We start from the raw sequence: 20,137 nt of genomic DNA, 5'->3' as shown, positions 1-20,137 counted from the left end.
GGGTGATTGCTGATAGAAGATGGTTGCAAAGGATCTATGCTAGGGAGAGGGTGCAGAGGGAAGAGCAATAAGGAGGGTAGTAAAGGACAGAGAAATGGAAATAACTGCAGATCAGCTGGGGATTGTAGCTACGAAGGTGACAGCTACGCAGAGATCTGCTTTCTAGGCCCCCAGCTGATGATGGTAGACACTGATGTCCCATTTTGTATTTTACTTGGCATGATAAACTCCTGTTGGCATTCAAGTTAACTAAGCAGACACAAAATATTTTTATACAGAGCGATGTGCACTCCTCTTCCCCAAACTTCATGCACCCCACTGAAATTTTCTGATTAATCAATCTTTGTGCCTTAAATCCTTGAAGGCTCCAGTCCAGTATGTGTAGTCTCTCTGCTTATCATGTATGTGTGCTTCCTCTGCCTTCATTTTTTGAATTTACAGTGTTCCTTGAGTTGTAACCACCAACTGTGTTCAAAGACAACCAGAAGTTGGTTGTGAACCATGTCTGAGGATCATGCTGACCATTAAAATTTAGAAAGGATAGCGGTTTGCAGAGGGAAGCCAAAAGCTATTCATTTTCCAGGATGCTTCCAGCATCCCGTTTAGGTTGGTTTAATGCCTAACCTAGGCTGCAATTGAGGCTAATGCTTTGGTTTTCCTTCAAGTTCCAGTTCTCCATATGCTGTTCTGTTTGCAGCATTTGGTTGACCTGACTGTCTGGTATGGTTTGATGGTGTTTTGCTAGGATTCCTGCGTGTACAGAAGCTAATAAAGGAACTGTCAGCTCAGAAAGCCCATCTTAAAATATATTCCTACTGGCTCGGGATAAGAAATGCAGAGATTCCTTCTCCAAGCCTCTTCCGTGGAATTTGTGATGCTAGTTCAATTCCTTCATTTTCCAGTAACCAAACAATTACTGGGGTCAAGCAGAAGTCAAGGTATAAAAATTAATCGCTATGAGCCTCCTTACCTACAAGCTGGCCATTGTTTACAGGAATGTTCTGGACTATAGCAGTTGTCTTATCTCTTGATGAGTGTTTGTATGCGTCATTCAAATGTGTGTGTTTGAATTCCAGCTTGTATTGATTGAATTGGTCTCTGATAATAAACAGTATAAATAAATCAGATGGGAGTTAAAGCATTGATGGGCTGTACGGGGAGCAGGGGGAGAATTAAATTCAGTGCAGTGACCTCGAGCAGAATGTAATTTCACAAGTGCCTTAAATATGCTGATGACTTAAAATAAGGCTGAGGAAGTTGGAGGGGCAGGAGGGTGGGGGACAGAGGAACAAAACAAACTCATCCAAAATGATTTGGATTTATCAGGATTACAGGCAGATAAGTGGCTTATGCAGTTTATTGTAGGGAAGTGTGAGGTAATGAGGCCAGGGACCAAACGTAATCAGACTCCAGTTGGAGCGAGAACAGCGTGGAATGCAGATCAGAGCATGGCGAAAGGGGCACACGCAGCACTGGGGGAAGTCTCCTCTAAGGTGAAAAGCTGTCCTGATGCTGCTCTTCTTACAGAGCTCAGCTCCACAGCTGCGCTCACTGCGTGGCTGGGAAATGGCTGGTCCTGCTACAGAGATTCCTGTTCAGCGTTGTCGGTCCGTGGACTGGCTTGTAAATAACAGCTGGGTTTAAAATGATCTTTCTCATTGAAGATCTCAGAATACCTCTGCCTGGGAGGAAACCAAGTAAAATGAAGAGGAGGATGGAGGGAATATAGCCATGGCAGCATGAATTAGAGGGACAGAGTCAGGCTTTGTCTGCTGGTGTGAAAACACGCAGGAATCCTTTCATGCGGGTTTGATGAGACAAAAATCCTTCAGGGGCTCCAAGATGCGTGTCTGCTAGTTGCAGATGGATAGAGGAGAATCCAGCTTTTGATGTTACAGGAAACATGAACTGAGCTGCCTAACAGGCCATAGCACTGACTTTAGAGTAGAAAAATGAAAAAGTATTGTTTTGGCCTAATGAGCATCCTGCTGGGCCACAGTAAGGCAAAGAGAAATTGGTGAATCTTTCCAGTGGGTAGATTGCATGGTTTTTTGAAAGTACTTGTTTTCTTCTGGTTTTCGTTCTTTATTGTTAGTTCTATTTTCATTTGTTAAATGTTTGTTTTATCCCCTAAATTGTAAGCTTTAGATTTTTTTCAATTGTGGCCAAGTAACTTTTGAAACCGAATCAAAGGCAGAAATAATAAAAGGATGGTTCTCTGCACTGAAGACTGTTGATGTCCTCACAGCTTTCTTCATTCTGTCAGACAACATATTAACCACCCCTGTTTAAAAAAACATAATTTTTACACTTATTTTTCCCAAAACAAAATAGATATTTGAAAATATAATCTTCCTGTCTTGTATTTTACTGCCCCGATTTCATTTATATCCAGGAAGATTCCCAATAGTTGATAATTTCCAGTATCTTAATACCTAGGGCACATCAGCGATACATAGACTTCTCTTTTACTTTGACTCCTTGCTCAGTGCTGCGTTAGATGGAAATCCATTGTTGTCTACAAGCCATAGCTGCATCTGTTATGTTTGCCATAGTTGAGGAATGCAGCGAGGAGCTACAGGGAAAACAAAAATGGGAACAACAGAAGCTAAGGCAAGAATTTTTCCTTTTCTGAGTCTCTGCAGCCTTTTGTGGCCTCTGATTAACATGCTGTCCAGTTCAGTGTCCCTGCCTGGGATGCTGGATGCACTTTGAGATGCACGCTACCCCCACCCAGAGATGTACATCTTCCTGTGATTGCTTGTGTCGGAATAATAATAATAGTGAAAGAAAGGTGACCTCCATGCACTTGTACCCCATGTTTCTGTTATCCATTGGTTCTCCACAGCAAATGGTCAGCGTTAGTTAGACTCTGCACCCTTGGAGTTCTGTTGTCAGTCTGGGCTGTTGTCACACACTTAGTTAATACCCTCTAGTAATTTTATTTCTTATTCACATGCACACTTAATGTCCTTAGTCATTAGACTGAAAAATGTTAACCTTGTCATAGTTAGTGACTGGAAGCAGAAAAGTCCATTTAATTCTCAGGGGAATGAATTCTAATTTTCTGCTTGTCAGAAAGTGACATTTTACATATTTTTCTCTTTTTTTTTTCCCACCAGTTTAGTGCTAAATTTAAATGTGTGTGTCATAGGAATAGACCTTTTGTCTGTGCTAAACACCCCAAAAGCCTTGGCGAGTATCCAATGTAGGAGACTCTTGACCAGGAGCTGCTGCTAGAGCTCATTTCGTGCACTGAAGAGAGTGAGAGGTGAGAAAGAAAAGTTAGAGATAAGAGGTCATTGCAGAGGGCACATTAGCATTGCACGTCAGAATGCGTATTTTTTCCTCCAGAAAATACAGATGAAAAGCAGCTCATCTGGAATAAAATGTCCAATGAAGAAACAAATTATGTTAATCAAGCAGGCTAGTACTAATATTTGTCAGTAAGATGTGACACCTTCTATTTAATGTCACAAACTAGTGGGAGCTTTTGAAAAATGTACTGGGTGGAAGGCAAGTTGTCTGCAGATATTGAGTTTACTGTTCTTTGAAAGGGAATGACTTGAAAAATAGATGGCATTTATGGGGAAGATAAATAATCCTCCCACAGATTACAGCTGTTCACTGCGTTGTTGTGCTGGTGGTCTTATCTCATCAGTGGATATTTTATAAGGTTCCTTTTTTAACAATACTTCCATAAGGCTGTTCTGAGGAGGACATTGTGTGCTGGGAGCTGGATGTATTTTGAGAAAGAGACACCACTGCAAAGAACTCTGAGTCTAAATTGCAAAGATGGATGAAGTAAAAATGAGGGATGGTTATTTTGCTTTTTACAGATGGGAACTGAAGCAGGGGAGAGTGACTGTTGTAGCCAAAGTCACCCTGGGAGTCCATGGAACTGCATCCTGATCTTTGAAGTCCAATTCCAGTATCTTTACCGTAAATTGTCTTTCTGTTCCCTTGCTGCTGAATGTGGATTGAATATGCACATGTGTAATGAGCCAAACATGTTCTGCATATGTTTGGCCAAATTCTGACCTTAGGGACACGAGGCAAGCTCTCCCTTATCTAGTTAGGAGTGCTTTCATGGCTGGGCTCAACCCAACGAGCACAAACCAGTGTTGGCATTGAGTTTAGGAAACATCCCTCTCCTGGGCTTGTTCAATTCATCCGCCTCTTTGGTGTTTTAACACATTTGAGCTTCTCTGTGAGTTCTGGAGAAGAGATGGCAGGCCAGTGGGTAAGAAACTGCATGGCTGATTGTCTGACCTCTCGTATTGTCTGCGCACCAGATGCTGATTGATGATTAGCATGTAACAAATTAATAAATCAATACCACAAACAAATAAACCATCCATTACAGTGGCGTGTCAAGTCTCTCTCATTTGGGAGAGGAGAGACTGACTTGCAGGCATTACATTCTTCACTGTATGTCAATGCCTCTCGACTATGTCCTATTTTGACACCTGCAGGTATGACATAAAGATGAGATTAATTATATTCCATAGATAATTTGATATGTGCTAAAAAAAAAAAAAAATCTGAAGTTCTGTTCTATGCAGATGTTCTTGACGGAAAGGGTAAGTGGCCAGCCCAGTACCAGTGGGCTCAGGAGGAACAAGTTCAATATGCTATTTTCCTGTCCAGCCCTGGTGTCTTGCGTCGAAGGGGTTATCCATTCTGACTAATTTCAGACAACTGCCTTTGAAGTCTAAAGATAAGACCTTATTGCCCAACCTCCCTCTGTAGCTTTGTGGCAAAAGCAAGAATCTTGTAGTGTATCATTTAGAGGTCTGAATTTGGACTGCAGTCCTGAATCATGATCAGAGAAGTTTAAAATTAATCCCTGTGAAATATCAAATATCACTGATTTTAGTCTCTCTGAGCCAGAACCAAGCAACAAATGGAGTTACTGGGTTGTCATCAGTAGGCTGTCAGAAGCACAGACTTTCATGCATCTGGCCTTGCTTTTCAGAAATAAAAACCATTTACAGGTGTTGTGATACATTACAGAATACAGCTAATTAATGCCCTTGCAAGAATTAGAGAGAGATTCAGACAGAATTCAGAGGTGGTTTCTGAATCCAGAATGGGACAAAGGAGGAAATAAATTCCGGATTGGCCTGACGGATTTTTCCATTCTCCTTACATAGGAAATGTGTACGTACTTCTGTGCAGTTCTTTGGGCATTATTTATACGTTCTAATAAATGACAAGTATATGTATGCATAATTAGAAGGGACAATAAAGAAAAGCAGTTGATGAAATTGAATTATGCCTAATAAAGCTGTAATTTTATAGAGAAGTCTGTCGTCATGAGGAGAGAAAGTGAAGCTTGCTTGTTTTATTAGTGTTGTGAGAGACCTGAGCTGGAATTACAGTCTTATAAGCTTTAATATTTTATGATGTCTCATTGTATTATAAAGAACTTATTTTCTAACTCTTTATTTCACCCATTTGTGGGCCGTTCCTAAAGCAGCATATCCTGCCCTGCACTCTAGTCTTACTGGCTTCCTAGCCTTTTATGCTATTCTGGCTCTGCAGGCCCTGGGTCAGCTGTTGTCTAGGCTTAATTTAAGGACCATTTGTGATTAAATATGACTGTAAATCTGTTCTCTGCATTTTGGACAGATATGATCCTGCCTCAAGTGGCAACTTGATTAATGGATCTGGGAGTCAGCTGAAGTCTAAATTCAGAACTGTTTCTCAGAAGCACAAACCTGGGGAGGTTCACAAGCTAGTCCAGCACTAGCAGATAGTAGAGCTGATGTATTTTATGTCATGTATCCAAAACCCACTTATTTAGGTGAGGCTAGATGAACAAAGGAACCTTTTGGAACCTGAGGTATAGCACAAACTCTGCAAACTGGCTGTCACCTGGCCTTATGGGGATCGTTCATAGGCATAGGCTTACAGGGCAACAGTGTGTATTTATCTGCTTTTTCACATTAAAAAAAAAAGTGAAAATCATCAGCCTGACTTCTCAGGACCTTCCCTTAAGCACGAAGGGCTGTTTTGTTGGCCCTAAGGATGTGTTGCCACAGAGAGCACCCATCTTTCCCTGTGACTACAGCCAGGAAGGAAATGAGGCAAGGGACAACATCTCTCTGCCCAAGTGAACCGAGAAACGCTGTCCCTCCCTGCTTTCTCTCCAGCCTGTGAGCTGTATCTTGGCTTCTACTGCGAGACTGTAAATATGTGGGGTTTGTTCGTTAAGCAAGTATAATGCTAACATGGAAGCTGTAATACACATGATGGGGAGCACAAGAAAGCTTTCATTTAAAAAAAGGACATGACTGTGCTCTGGCAATAAGAGAGTAATGGCTGTGTAATTTTTCCAGACAGGGACTGTAGCTCACTGGATTTTTTTGGGCTTTTGCTTTGTTTTTGTTTTTGCTCCAGCTTTTAAGGATGAGACTGTTGTGTCTGACGCATGTCAGCAAGCAGAGGAGATTCACTAGCATAGCTGGGTTCATCCTGCTCCCCGGTGAGGAATAAAAGCATTAACCGTCTCTCACTTCAGGAGGAGAAGGGGGGGCTGTTTTCAGCCTGCGAGAAGTGAGAAGGCATTGTCAGGTTTAGGTCAGGCTGGAGCACAGGGCTGTGCGGCACTCTCAGCAGGACAGATTAGCCGGGTGTCACACGGCAGCCTGGAGGCATCATTCGGAAAAGGCAAGAGACAGAAGTGTGTGTGTGCAGGGTGTGGGGGGGGTGAAGGCTGCCACGTCTCGTTTTGGTGCAAGGCTGTTTTCTACAACAATGATCTTTCTGGAAAGCAGACTCAGAAACTGGATCAAATAAAGAGCCTTTATCAAGCAAGCAGGGAGAGAAAATGGCCACTTCTACACTGCCTATATTAGAACTCAAAATAACGCTGTTATTGGAGCTGTTAGAAACACGGCTTAACGAGAGTCCTGCCCAGCCGCGCTGAATCCCAGTCTGGTCTCTGCACAGCCTGATCCTGCGGTCAACTGCACCCAGTAAAGCTGGTGTCAGTGGGGCCACTGCACTGAAAAGGACAGTGAGGGGGAGGAATGAAGGTTTTTTCTGTTTTCTTTATTTCTTCATGGTTACATCTATTTTTGTGCTTTGAAGTTCTCAGGTTTATGTCAATCTTTGGTGAATCTTTAGTTTATTTCACTTCTTTAGTGAAGCAGATAACGCATGGAGGGGGGAAATATGCAGGAAAGGGCCAAATTCAAATCAAACTTGGGCAACATATGCAACCTGCGACAACAAGATGTAATTTACATTAATAAAAACACATTGTACTGATTAATCACTTCAAAATTTTGGCCATATATCAACATAGCTGTGTAACTGCAGCGTGCACCTCACCTAAACCAGGATGCATAAGGTTATCACGCAATAAGGAAACAATACAGCTTGGAATAGAGACATAGTGAGCTGCCTCACAATAAAAATGGTAAAACTGCATCTCTGTTATTATCACTCATGTCCTGGACTCCAGGTTTACTGATGTAGTCCCTTCTTTCTATTCCAAAACAATTAAATGAATAAATACAAACTTGAAAATCCCTGAAACAGTAGCTTGCCTCATTATTGCAGTAAGTGTGCAATGGACATTGAATGGTGAGAGATTTAAGGTACAGAGCAAGCCTCAGCAACTTCAGTTGGGTAAACTTAGTTTTTGCCTGTGTCTAATCTAAAGTTTGGATAGGCATCCAAGTGTTCAGAGGTCTGGGTGCCATAAGGCTTTAGATATGCTTCAGTATGGTTTGCGGTACAACACTGAAAATGCCTGAGGAATATGTGAGGAACCTTGGGATGCTGCTGTCTTCTGGGTCTCACAGAGACACACGAAAGTAGAATTGGAAGGGGTTTTGAACATCTTCCAGTTCAGCCCTCTGCCAGTGGCAGCACTGGCTTATAGCTTATGTAATATCTTTATGCTGATTATTGTTAAACGTAAACCTAGTATTTGAAATGCATTTATTTATTATGAATCATTTTAAATTATGGAAAAATGAAGCAGAACCTTGGTCAGTGTTTTCTTAGTTTGTTAGTAGGAAATTAAGACCTTAATGTTTATTGAAATATAAAAAAGAAATGCACGATGCTTGCATGAAATATGATTACCTTTTTCTTAGCTATGATTAAAATCCTGAGCTTTTTGTTACTGACACAAGTCAGGAGTAATAAACTTACATGATATAAAAGATATGACAGGTAATTATCCTCAGAGATACTATCTAAAAAAGATACTTTAATGTATTGTACTACAAGTACCTAGCACATCTCTTCCATAAAATGTAACCTCTATTATGCATTTCCAAAGAGTATGAAGTGCGCTTATTCTAAGCTCAGACTTTTCATATGCTCTCATCTCTTAAAAAATAAAAAAAAAGCACCACGAAGTAACAACCAGCCTTTGATCTATAATTTCCTGTGCTGTTGCTAAACATACAGTGAATTTTTTGTACTTTTAGAAGGTTTACTAAGGCTGTGCAATGTTACTTTTGAGATCAATGTGCTGATTTAAGAATAACTAAAGCATTAAAGGCTGGAAAAATCTTGCACTGGGGATCAGACATAATGATGTTCTGAAGAATACATTGCCTCATGTGTCCAGCTAAAACTTTGCATGTTACAGTAAATACAGCTGCATTTGCTTAAATGAGAAAGAATTAAATCACCTGCTATGTTTACCTTTATACTTATCAGATGGTCTGACGCCATCCCATCCTTTTTTGAACATCTGGTGATCTGCCTCCCTAAAGCTGAGATCTGTCCATACGCTACAGCACTGCACGGTGGCCATCTGAAGCCATGGCAGTTCACGGACTGTGCAGAGGAAAACGCAGATGCTTCAGAAGACTCTTCATGAACACAGCCTCCAGTTTCTCTGCAAGCCTTGTGCTAGATGTCCAGTGGCTTACCACCATCCTGGGATGCTTTTGGACGTTTCATGCTCTATCAGAGCCTGTAAAAACCAGTGCTCAGACTGGTAAGTGTGTCTTACTCCAAAGGTGGCAGCACTACATCTTCCTGCACGGAGATGAAAAGCTGCCCTGTGGTACTCTTCAGGTTATATCAGAGAATTTCCAGTTGGAAACCCGTATGGAAATAAATCCACCACTGAGGCATACAGAAAAGAGCACTCTTTTAATCTCTTTGATCTGTTCTCCATGTAACAGAGCAAGTCTTGAGATGCGTGTGAGCAGCCTGAAACCCTAAGGTCAAAATTATCTCCAAGTCACCAAACAAAAATAGCGACCCTTTCCAGTGTTTTGTTTCACTAATGCAACATGATTCAGATTTGTGTTGTGTTGTTTTCTGGTTTTCTTTTGAATTTATTTCTCAATACTGCTGGTCTTTTCCATGTACGATAGAGCAGACTGAAGGGGCAATGTTTTGTTCACTGACAAGCTGATCAGTTTCAGAGCACATGGTAGCATTTTACAAATTTATTACACTGTGGTCCTATGAAATGGTTTGACATGCTTTCAGCCGGTTAAATAACAATTTGATGGGATGTGAAAACCACAGGAGAAAGGAAGAAGGTCTGTGAGTTGGCCTTATCTGTTTTGCTACACTGACACTTGCAGTTTGAAGGGGAACTAAATGCAGCACATTCAGGAACCTGATGCAAGAAGTGACCTGGCTTGGGCTTCACATGGGAGTAGCGATTTCTGGTCTGGTTGTCAGTGACTATGTTAGGCTAGTGTTTGTCGCTTTGGTACTTTGTAGAATGTGGAAGAAACCACAAAGAATCCTTCAATAAAGGGGGAAATTAAGTGTGTGAATGGGGAGCCTTAGGCCTCTGAAAAGGAAAAAAAAAAATCTACCTCCTTTGTTTTGTAAGGCAAACTATCTCAGAATTAAAGTTACTTCAGGCTGGCAGAGTAGTCAACAGCAGGAACTGGAGACAGTAATTTTTGCACAGATGTAGGACTGCAGTGGGTATCCGTTAGGGTAGTCACAGCATGTAACTGCAGAAATGTCTCATGCAGAACAGAGATCAGATTTATTCTCTAAGCAGCCACCTTTTACAGTAGCTAGATCAATTGGCTCTGCACATGCTGTAGTTGCTTTTCATTTTGCTTCTTTCAAAATGTACAGTGACACTTGTATGGTGACTGCAATTTGAGTAGTGCTACTTATTCAGAATCATTATTTCACTATCATCTAATAAAAAAAATCTTTATTCTCTGATGCAAAATGCATTTTAAATAAATAATAATCTTTCAACTCTGAGCTCCTGGTAAAATATCTTCTATTAATGAAATTATAAATAGCAAGTGCCAGTTTTGTGCCAGTTCTAAGAGCACGAAAAAGAACACATTGCGAAGGAAAACGCACCAGGTTTTTGTCACCCAATTTTGTTGTTAATAAAGCAAGTGCTTGTGAGAAAGATAATTCTGATTTCATAGTTATTCAACTTAAATGCAACTGTCATTTAAGCCTCTACTATTATTTCACACTCAGGAAAGTATATGCAGACACACATCCACGGTGGCAAAAGGTGCATGGCTGACCTATTTTAATGTCTTGCTGTGGTGACTGTATATCAAATAGAGTAACATTTCTGCATATGCAATTCTGAAAGCATCATCCATAGTTCCTCTTCAGAATGAACCTGTTACCAAGAACTAGTTTAGCTGAAGACAACAGTCAAAAGACAAGATGGCTTCAGTTTTCTGAAAAATTTTAGTCAACTAAGGAGGAATTGATATGCATACCAGTTTGCTAATGTGAACCTTAGACCACCAAAAGCTTTATGAAAGACTACACCAAATGAAATTTAGATTGAAGCATAGAAAACATCTAAGTACACTTGCATCTTGTTTTCAATTTTTGGTTAAAAATAAACTGCATAACTTTTTATATATGTTTAGAAACATCACGTTCTGCTCTGACTTGCACACAATCATAGGTCTAGGACTTCTATATAGAATTAAAATTGTCTTGACTTTTTCTGCATTTTTTAAGGATTTAATTTTCTTTTGAAGCATTTCCCCAGTGTGTTCACTGGGTTTACTAACACTGTCCTGACCTTGGAGATAGTGTGGTATTTTATGGTGTGCAGTGACATTTATGTGCCCAACTTGGCTCCAATAAATAGGTTAATTTCCGCAAATTAAATGCCAGGTTTGAAACATTAGAAGGCGATTTAATAATTCTGTATCGGCCTTTTGGATTCACACTTGGGGCAGTTGACTGCGCAGTCCTTTGTCAGCTGCAAATCCACAACTTCTACACAATTTTTTTCAGGTATAAAGTCTAAAACTAAAAGTGTTGGGAAAAGAAATAGTCAGGTTTATAGTTTCACATATTCTTGAACATCAAACCCTCAAATATGTAAATCAATTAACAACTGACAGATTTATGCTAGAGGAATGAGTTCAAATTTTAGAAAATATTCCTTACACATCCCAAATTAGGCTATATCAAGGTATCTCCTGAAGTAAAGGTACCTTAAATGATGGAAAGTATAATTAAAAACCCTTACTTGTTAGTACAGAGTTAATATTCAGACATTGGGAATAAGATTCAGAAGTGTCCAACTGTAGATGCTGGATAAATAATTTATTTTGGTTTTCAAAAATCAAACCATGACTCATATGGATTTGGATTTCACTTAATACAAACATCTACTGGCTATTAGGTGCCAGCTTTGGTTCTTTAAAATAACATTTTTTAAAAAACAGTGGTCTTTTTAAAAAGAGCTCCCCTTTCTTTTGGCCTGAATTAATGTAATTTTGTTGCTACTAAATTACACATTAATTGTTACTATACCTGTTTATATAAATCAGACAAGAATAAGAGAATCTATATGTGACCTTAAAATAAACTGAAGAACCATGTGATTAAGATAGAGATACAAACCTAGCAATGACAAGAAAGCACACTGATTTAAAATATTGTTCTTACAATTATCTTGCTTGTTCAAAGAACAGCTTGCACATTATACTTAGTAGCGAAACTGCAATTTAGCTTAAAATTTCCAGAGTTTGATTCCAAGTTATTCTTTATTCTGGTTTTTAAGTAATGCGTCTGAAGTTACTTCTGCTATGTATTCTCATTCTTGGGTAATCTTTTCAAAGGATATGAGTCACTCCTCCGTTATTTGTAAAGAATATGGAAAAAGTAAAATATTATTATTTTGTGGGCATTTGGAACTGGATGTGGGATAGTTGATCATTGCGAGTCATTTCTTGGGAAGGAGGAAACACTAGCTCCTGACCTACTGCTATGACTTACTGCTGACTCAAGAAGTAGATATTGATAGCTGCAGAATACAAAGGAGATCTTGCAGCAGTATTACAGAGGAAAGTCTTTCCTCTTTAAGTTATAAGGAGTTATAAGAAGCTGCCTGTATTGATTTCGTGGAGGCTGTTATTTGTTTAAACAATCTCCTAGCTTAAGCACGTTAACCAATTAGAACTATATCCTGCAAATAGTTGCTACAACTAAATGAGTCTCCTGAGTTTCCAGAAGTTCTGGGAAGTCTTCAGGTAGGTAATGAAGCACAAGACTGAGCTCCATAGCACTGAGGTAGCCACAGCAGTAATTTCCAATGCGATCCCCTACTGTTTCTGAGTCTTTCACCAGTCCTGGTTGGAATAAATATTGGTATAAACAAAACTGAAGCAACATAAACACTTTGTAACACATTTGCATTCTGATCAACTAATTGAAAACAAACTGTTCTGATACCAAAACTGATTTTTGAAAGTGACTTTGTGTCACTGGCCTTTGTATACTTCATTTATACCAATCAAGCAGCTGCACTGGGAACTACTCAGTTACTTACGTGTGTAACTACACAAACTACCTGTAAAGTACACACAATGCAAAAGCAGTGCATTTAATAATTACGACTTAACTATAGTTATGATTTGCCTGTTATTTTCAGACTGCAGTGGACACACTATGATGAAGCCTGATAATTATATTTTCTGCAGGTATTTTTGTTTGCTTGTTTGTTGTGGTTTGTTTTTTAACGAGGAAAGCTTCTTTCCAAAAGCAAGGATGCAGTTCCAAGGCAGCTTGAGCCAATTTAAGTCAGGACTGCTACTCTTCTTTGCCTCTTCTCATTCTCTTTCTGTACAAAAGAGATGAATTTGTGCTAGCACAGGCACTTGAGCAACTGAATAGTGGGCCAGTTCAGAGTGCTGATTGAAAACTAATTCTAAACACATATTCCAATACTGGTAATTGATGAACTGGGAATGAGCAGCAGGGTAGGATTCTCAGGAACATGGCAGTCTGTATTTATGTTTGAAAAAGCTGCTGTGAAACGGAGTCTGAATGGAGGCTTTCATGGAGAAATAATTATAAAAATGTGCTCTATCATTACAAAATAAGTTTTTTAAATACTTCCAATAAATATTTTAAAATCGTAGTCTTACTAATGCTAGTAAAAGTAGTACCTGCTCTGTGATCTTCATATGAGTTTATTCATTGTTACTTCTAAGTAAGCCTGAAACAGTGTTAACAGCTTGGATGCCACAGATTTCAAAAAATCAATAACAAGTAAAATGCTACATTAGAATGTTTGCACTTTAGCAAAATGATTGTGGATGTTTACATAAATTGTTTTTAAAGCATAAACATTTAACAGTCCAACAGTCCACTACAGAATGTTAACTTAGGGATGCAAATGGATCTATGTGCCTCACTGTTATTTCTTGATGTCAGTCAGAGGGCTCACATGGCCACTTCAGATCCTTCCAAAAGGAACCTTTGGAGCTTTGGATTTGAACACCACGTTCAAGTTCCAACCCTGGAACAGCTGATCTCCAGCCAATAAATCCCTGGGTAGTCTTAGGTACTGGAGGAGATGGCATCACCTAGAATAAAAGTAACATGTAGAATTCAATGATTAAAAGGTTTTTGTCATGTAGCATCCTCTTTTGTGCTGTAGTGTGGATGGAAATGAGAACTTATAAAACATAGTGGGTTTAAATGCAATCTGCTGAATTAATATCCTGAACACACACCGACATAAATGGAAGGTAATAAGAACTTTGAAAGATAGCCCAGTTGCATGCACGTTTGATTTATAATATAGGATACTTAATATTTTTAAAAGTCATTAGAATAATTTAGGTCCCATTCTATAGCAAGGCACAAGGAAAGAGAGAAATAAAATGGCCACATTCTGATGAAGTAACTAACTTTCATTTACCACCCTTCTTAAAAAAAGAAAAAAAAGTCTTTTGGTGCCCAAATTGATACGTATAACAGGAAATAAAAAAGTAAAGTTGTTGTTTAGTAGTGTATGTTATCATACTTTTTAAGAAAAAATTTTGCTCAATACTTTTCTAAGGGCTTTACTGGCTTTACATTATTAGAAGAATTTTATCTTCAGCTTTAGCTTTTTTTTTTCCTTAAGAATAACAATAATAATAGTAAAAATCTTTAAAAGTAGTTAAATTCTCTAAACAGGAGAAATACTTGCATTTTATACTTGCTGTAATGTATTTGGCAGCAATGCAGCTACGGAATAATAGTTTTGTGGCCAAATGCTAAAGATATTACTGACCAAGCTGGCTTTTGCATCAAGAACTACTTATTCGTTCCACCTTCTTTCTACTTTAAAAGATGGGTAAGCATCAAGTTAATCTGCAACTAATCTAGCTAAAAAGGAAACAAAACAAAAGCCAACAGTCTCTGTTCACTGACTGCTGTGCTTACTTTGGCTGAATCATCTCAATTGGGCACGTTATATCATTTTAGCATCTGGGGACTTAGTAGAGAAATACACAGCAAGAGAACAATGTTTCAGTTCTCTTGCCAGAGTTGCTTCACTTTGTTCTTTGGCCAAGATTAGAAAATGTTTATGATATTTAGGTGGAGCAGTTCCTCTGAAAAGATAATTTTTGTGGCCAAAAGTGCCACCCACTGAGCAGGATAATGAAGGAAATGATGTCCCATTTATAATCCGGGGGAAGGGACTATGAAGAAGCAATTATTAATCTAACCTACAGAGAAGAACAGATACAGTGACTGAAGGCAAATGTGCAGAAAGACACATAGTTCTGAATAAGGGCTCAAAAAACTTCACTCTGAATATGTAAAGGGTGACCTAAATCACAGCTAAACCTTATCTTCCTTACCAAATAAAGATTCTGAGGTGAAATTGAAATTATGCTGCCTGTTTCAGTATGCACCAGGCGCACCAGGCTACACATGCTACTGTCTGCGTGATTTGTTAACAGATACACACTCTCACTGTGCTGAAGCAAAGGTAAACTTGACTGAAATTGGAGGCTTGAGACAAAACCAAAGAGCAAGTAGCACTAATGGTAGAAATGCTGCCATTTCATTTCTCTGCCACGCTCAGCACTAGCTCTTAATTTTTTGTTTCAATTTAATCTCAGTAAAAGCTTTTACTACTTCCTCATTGTATCTCCCCACCCTTGGAATCCTTTGGAAGAAAGCTAGTTCAGCAAGTAGGAATTTCCAATCTCTTTTGTTTGCTTAATCTTCTGTAAGTGGACTAACCTTCCTTTTTGTTAGCATATTCTGCTTCCCCTTTTACGAATATGTTCCTCTCCCAATGTCACTGATTTAGGTGCCTGTACAGTTATCCTATTCATTGGTGGTTCTGACACTGTGTATTTATAAATCAAACCATCAGTCACATTCCACTCTCATTTCCAGCTGTTTGACAACATTTGAACTCTGAATATGTGAATATAAATCATATAATAGAAAATCAAATAGTTATGAATTGGCTCATTAGAACTGGCTTCTTACTAATTTCTGCCACTAAAGAGGACAGTGGCATTGCCAAAAAGAAGACAGTTTGAAATAAAGCTAGAAAAATGACTGCATCTTAACCAATAGTTAAAATTGAGAGTTAGGGTTATGATAAGCCTTGAAGACAGACATGTATACTTGAGCAATGAATGGTCAGCAGTCAGAAACTGCTCTGTGAGCACTCTTCTGTGCTAAGCTATACAGCTGACTGCTCTGTTCCTGGATGTCACAGAGGAGTGCACGAGGGAGGTGCGTTCCAGAAAGATGACTATGTACAGTGAAAGCTCTGTGAACTAACTATATCCAAAGGGCAATTCCTTGTATTAAATGAATGCTTTCAAAGCATTGCTTGAGTTGCAAATAAAATTTACTTTGACCTTTAGTTGAAGGCCCACCTCTATAAGACAACTGTTTTTTAGAGCTTGTGTGGTTTCTTAAGAAAGATATTGCTGTATTGCAATTTTAAAATCTAATTTTCTAACCTTAATGTGTTTTTCCACAGGTGTCACAGGTCGAACCTGCAGATGTTCTGGAAGCTGTATCTTGGGCTTTTTATCTTCTTTCTTTTCATCTTGAATCAACTAAAACCAAAACATCAACATTAAAAATGGGACTCTTTATCTTTTGAAATATGCTATAATATCTGATATCTACACCACTCCCCTCAGCGTTGCATCTGAACTCCCTTTTCTTTCCATCTAAACCAGGACTACATATTGTAGTGCTTTGGAAATCAGTGTAATGTATTTTTTGGTTTCAGAAAGTGATGTAACTCTGAATTTCAGATGAAAGGCTAAATATTGCTGAGTGATTCCAACTCCCTTAACTACATCACTCGTCCAAAAAGGGATAGAAATATATGCTAAATATATCGTATATGACCACAAACCAAAAATTAATAAATGCTAAATACAAATGTTCACCAATAGCAACAATGCATAGTTTATAAACCTTTCAGCTGTAGATCTATTAGTACTGTGCAAATGTACATAGTGCACATGTGTAGGTATGACAGACCATAGTTATGGACATTGAAGCCTAGAGGACCAAAGTTTTCTGAGGTGCTAACATGGATGCCTACAGGAATTTTCAAAAAATCCTAGAACAGACCCATGGAAAGTACATTTATAACTATTCAGGGGGTGTATCAATATTGTTCTTTCGCAACAAAATACTGTGATTCCAAATGTAACATTATGTGCTACTATATTCTAATATCTAAACATCACTGAGGATAGACATCTCTCCAAATATTTTCATTTGTTGCAAATTCCTCCACTGAAAATTTAATTAGTTTGGACCTTTCCCCCTACATTTTTAAACTACCATATGGATAGACAAAGGGGAAATATTTTCCTGTCAGTGTGCATCTAGTACTTGTTAACACTATTGGGAGTTATGTTTCTCAAGAGAAATATATCAGAATATGCATAGCATATAAATTACCACTTGATGTATTTTATTCAGAGGACAATTGAGATTTTGAACCCATCTTAAAAGTAGTGCACTTGTTACCTCGGAACCTAGCTTAGTAAAGCATAGTTATTACTTTTCTAGTCTTCTGTGCTCTCCTAATTTCCTGTCCAGATAAATTTGTGTACAAGTAATTTTCATGTGTTGCTTATATGCCATTCAATTTTACCTCCTCAAGAGGTGTTTTCAAGAATCCCCATTTGTGAGACCATCTTATTGCAGCTTTTAGTTCATTTTCAATGTATTTTTTCCTGAAACAAAGAAATATTCAAGATTACTTTGAAAGTTTTAGAAATATTTAAGATTACTTTGAAAGTTTTCATTAAAAAAACAAACATGCAAACTCAACTACTACTGTCACAAAACACAGCACTTTAGCATGAATCTTTAGACCTTTACCTCAAAACAGCAAGTTTATGTATGAGTTAACAATTGTCTGACTCAGAAGTAAGGGGAAATATTTTCCATAGGTTGGAAATGAAACAGTAGGTGTGAATGCACTTCCTTGTAAATTATTTTTATGTTAGGAATTGGAGGAGGTCAAATTTGCTACGATACATTTTTTGAAAGACTTGAAAAGTAAGGAGCAATGTCCTTTCATACTTACATTACTATTGTCTGATGAAATGACCCTCTGTCCCCCGCCCTGCCCTGGCCCTACACCCTGTTCCTCACACCCAGCAGGAGACAGATGCAAACACTGAGCATGCGGGCAGCGCTGGCTGCTTCGCGTCTGGCACTTGCTGCTGTGCCTGTCCAACTGAGGGCTATGCCACTTGCAGGTACTAAAAACCCTGGGCTTTTTCCAGATGGCAGGCTTCTGAATCATAGAACAGTTTGGGTTGGAAGGGACCTTTCAAGGCCATCCAGTTTCATCTCCCCTGCAAGGAGCAGGGACATCTCCAACCAGATCAGGTTGCTCACAGCCCCGGCCAGCCTGGCCTTGAATGTTGGGATGGGGCATCCACCGCCTCTCTGGGCAACCTGGGACAGTGTTTCACAACCCTCAGTGTAAAAAATTTCTGCCTTGTATCTAGTCTGAATTTACCCTCTTTTAGTTTAAAACCATTACGCCTTGTCCTGTCACATCAGACCCTACTAAAAAGTTTATCCTCATCTTTCCTGTAGCCCCCTTTAGGTACTGGAAGACCGCTGCAAGGTCTCCCTGGAGCCTCCTCTTCTCCAGGCTGAACAGCCCCAGCTCTCTCCGCCTGTGCTCATAGGAGAGCTGCTCCAGCCCGCTGATCATCTTCGTGGCCTCCTCTGGACCCGCTCCAACAGAACGAGCACACGCACTTTACAAACATACGTGAAGTGAACATCTAAATAGATTCCTTCAGCCTCTGCTCGCCAGAGAGTAGGCACAGAGCTGCTGGAGGAGGCTGCTTTGGGCGGGAGGGGAAGGGGGCGGCCGGAGAGCAGCGATAGAGGCGGCTCGGGGCCGTTACCAGCAATCATCCCGCGCTACGAAGTTGCACGGCTCTGCCCGGTCGGTGCGCGGGTCAGCCATGTCCCTGCCGGCCTGGCCGTTGCTGCGCAACCGCAGCAGAGGCGGTGCTCGTGCTGGCGGCGGCACAAAAGGGCGGGAAGGGCCGGTGCGCGTGCTCTGAGGGCTGGCGCTATGGCGCGGTCCCTGCGGCCACGGCGGTCCGGGGGGCGGCACCTTCGCGTCTCTGTCCGTCTGTTGTTCCCCCACTTCGGCCGGTGGCCCTCCTGGAGGGGTGCCATAGCCACGTCTCTCAGGTGAAAGGCTAAAAATGCCCGTTCTGTGTTTGCTTTAGGTCTCTCAGGAAACCAGGGGAATAGTAATTGATGTCAGTAATTTTGTGGGAGTGTCTCTGAGTGGTTTTTTTTTAAATGTTACTCAGAAACAAAACATGTTTGGATTAAGCTGATGAAAAGCTGTTACCTTGCTTGAGGAGTCAGCCATGTTCCAGAAGAGGTGTTGTCTAAACCCTGTAATTTGGTGATTAGCCAGGCTCCCCTTAGTGGAAAACAGATAGTTGGACACCTTTCTGGATGCTGAGTTGTTAAGAGTCTTTTTTTAAACCTGGACAAGGGAGTTTTTCAACAGCTAAAACCTTGCAGTATTTTAAATTGTAATAGACAGGAAAAATGGTTGAAATATACTGGTTTGTTTGTTTGGTTGGTTGGTTTTTTTTTTCTGATAAGAATCAGCTTGTTAGTGTGCCCAAAGCTCAGACTGTTTGTGCTATGGGTGTTTGCTTCTGTTTCCTAGGTTTTTAATCTGCTATCTCCAATTTCTAGGTCCTCTTGATATACATCAAAATTATCTTTTGGTAACTGTAGTGGGAAATAATATTGCTCTTGTAACATACAGTGTCTTTCTGATTCCTTTTTCTGGTAGAAGTTTTACTTTATGAACTACATGCTAATATTAGAAGTTCTGAGAAAGACCTCAACATACTTTATGGGTTATATGTAAGAACCCCAAAAATATTTACAGCTTGTAAAAAGTTCACTGTATTCCAGTATATTAATATTTTTGGCTCTCCATCAATTTTTTAGTAATTTTATTTTCTTGCAATTGCTTTATAAAACATTTCAACAATGAACATGGCCAACTGGCTTTTTGCCCTCATGGGTTTAAATAGTTCCCTGACCCCTTTCTTTTCGGCTGGAAACTGGCTTGTGCAAACACACTGTAAATACTTAATGTGACTTTTTCACACCGTTGGACAGTTATTATGCTTATTATAAAATAAATGCAGAAAGGTTTTGACCTAAGCTGAGTGGTTTATAGGTACTGTGTTTGAATGCTTAATTGCTAGCTTGTTATTTTTTTTTTATAGAGCAAAGGATCTAAAAGCCTTAAATATTTGAGTATGAGAGGACTGTATATACATTTATTAGTCATTTTAGAAGTACTAAGAACCTCTATTTGAGTAAGAAGAGAAAAAAACCTCCT

General features: G+C 39.5%; 1 protein-coding gene across 1 annotated transcript; it reads right to left on the bottom strand.

The window, feature by feature from the left end:
• Positions 1-13,664: 13,664 nt before the first annotated feature.
• Positions 13,665-18,718, bottom strand: CIMIP1 (ciliary microtubule inner protein 1). The gene is made up of 4 exons (XM_086760779.1): positions 18,657-18,718; positions 17,378-17,459; positions 16,218-16,316; positions 13,665-13,820 (listed from the first exon to the last, which is right to left on the bottom strand). Exons 1-4 carry the CDS (start codon positions 18,716-18,718, stop codon positions 13,665-13,667), a joined length of 399 nt encoding a protein of 132 aa, XP_086616905.1.
• Positions 18,719-20,137: the final 1,419 nt, after the last annotated feature.

The sequence above is a fragment of the Chlamydotis macqueenii genome, chromosome 16 (assembly GCF_036417535.1).
Source record: "Chlamydotis macqueenii isolate bChlMac1 chromosome 16, bChlMac1.mat, whole genome shotgun sequence".
NCBI lineage: Eukaryota > Metazoa > Chordata > Aves > Otidiformes > Otididae > Chlamydotis > Chlamydotis macqueenii.
Note: the sequence above shows the minus strand (reverse complement) of the source record. Positions and strands in the feature narration are given on the sequence as shown.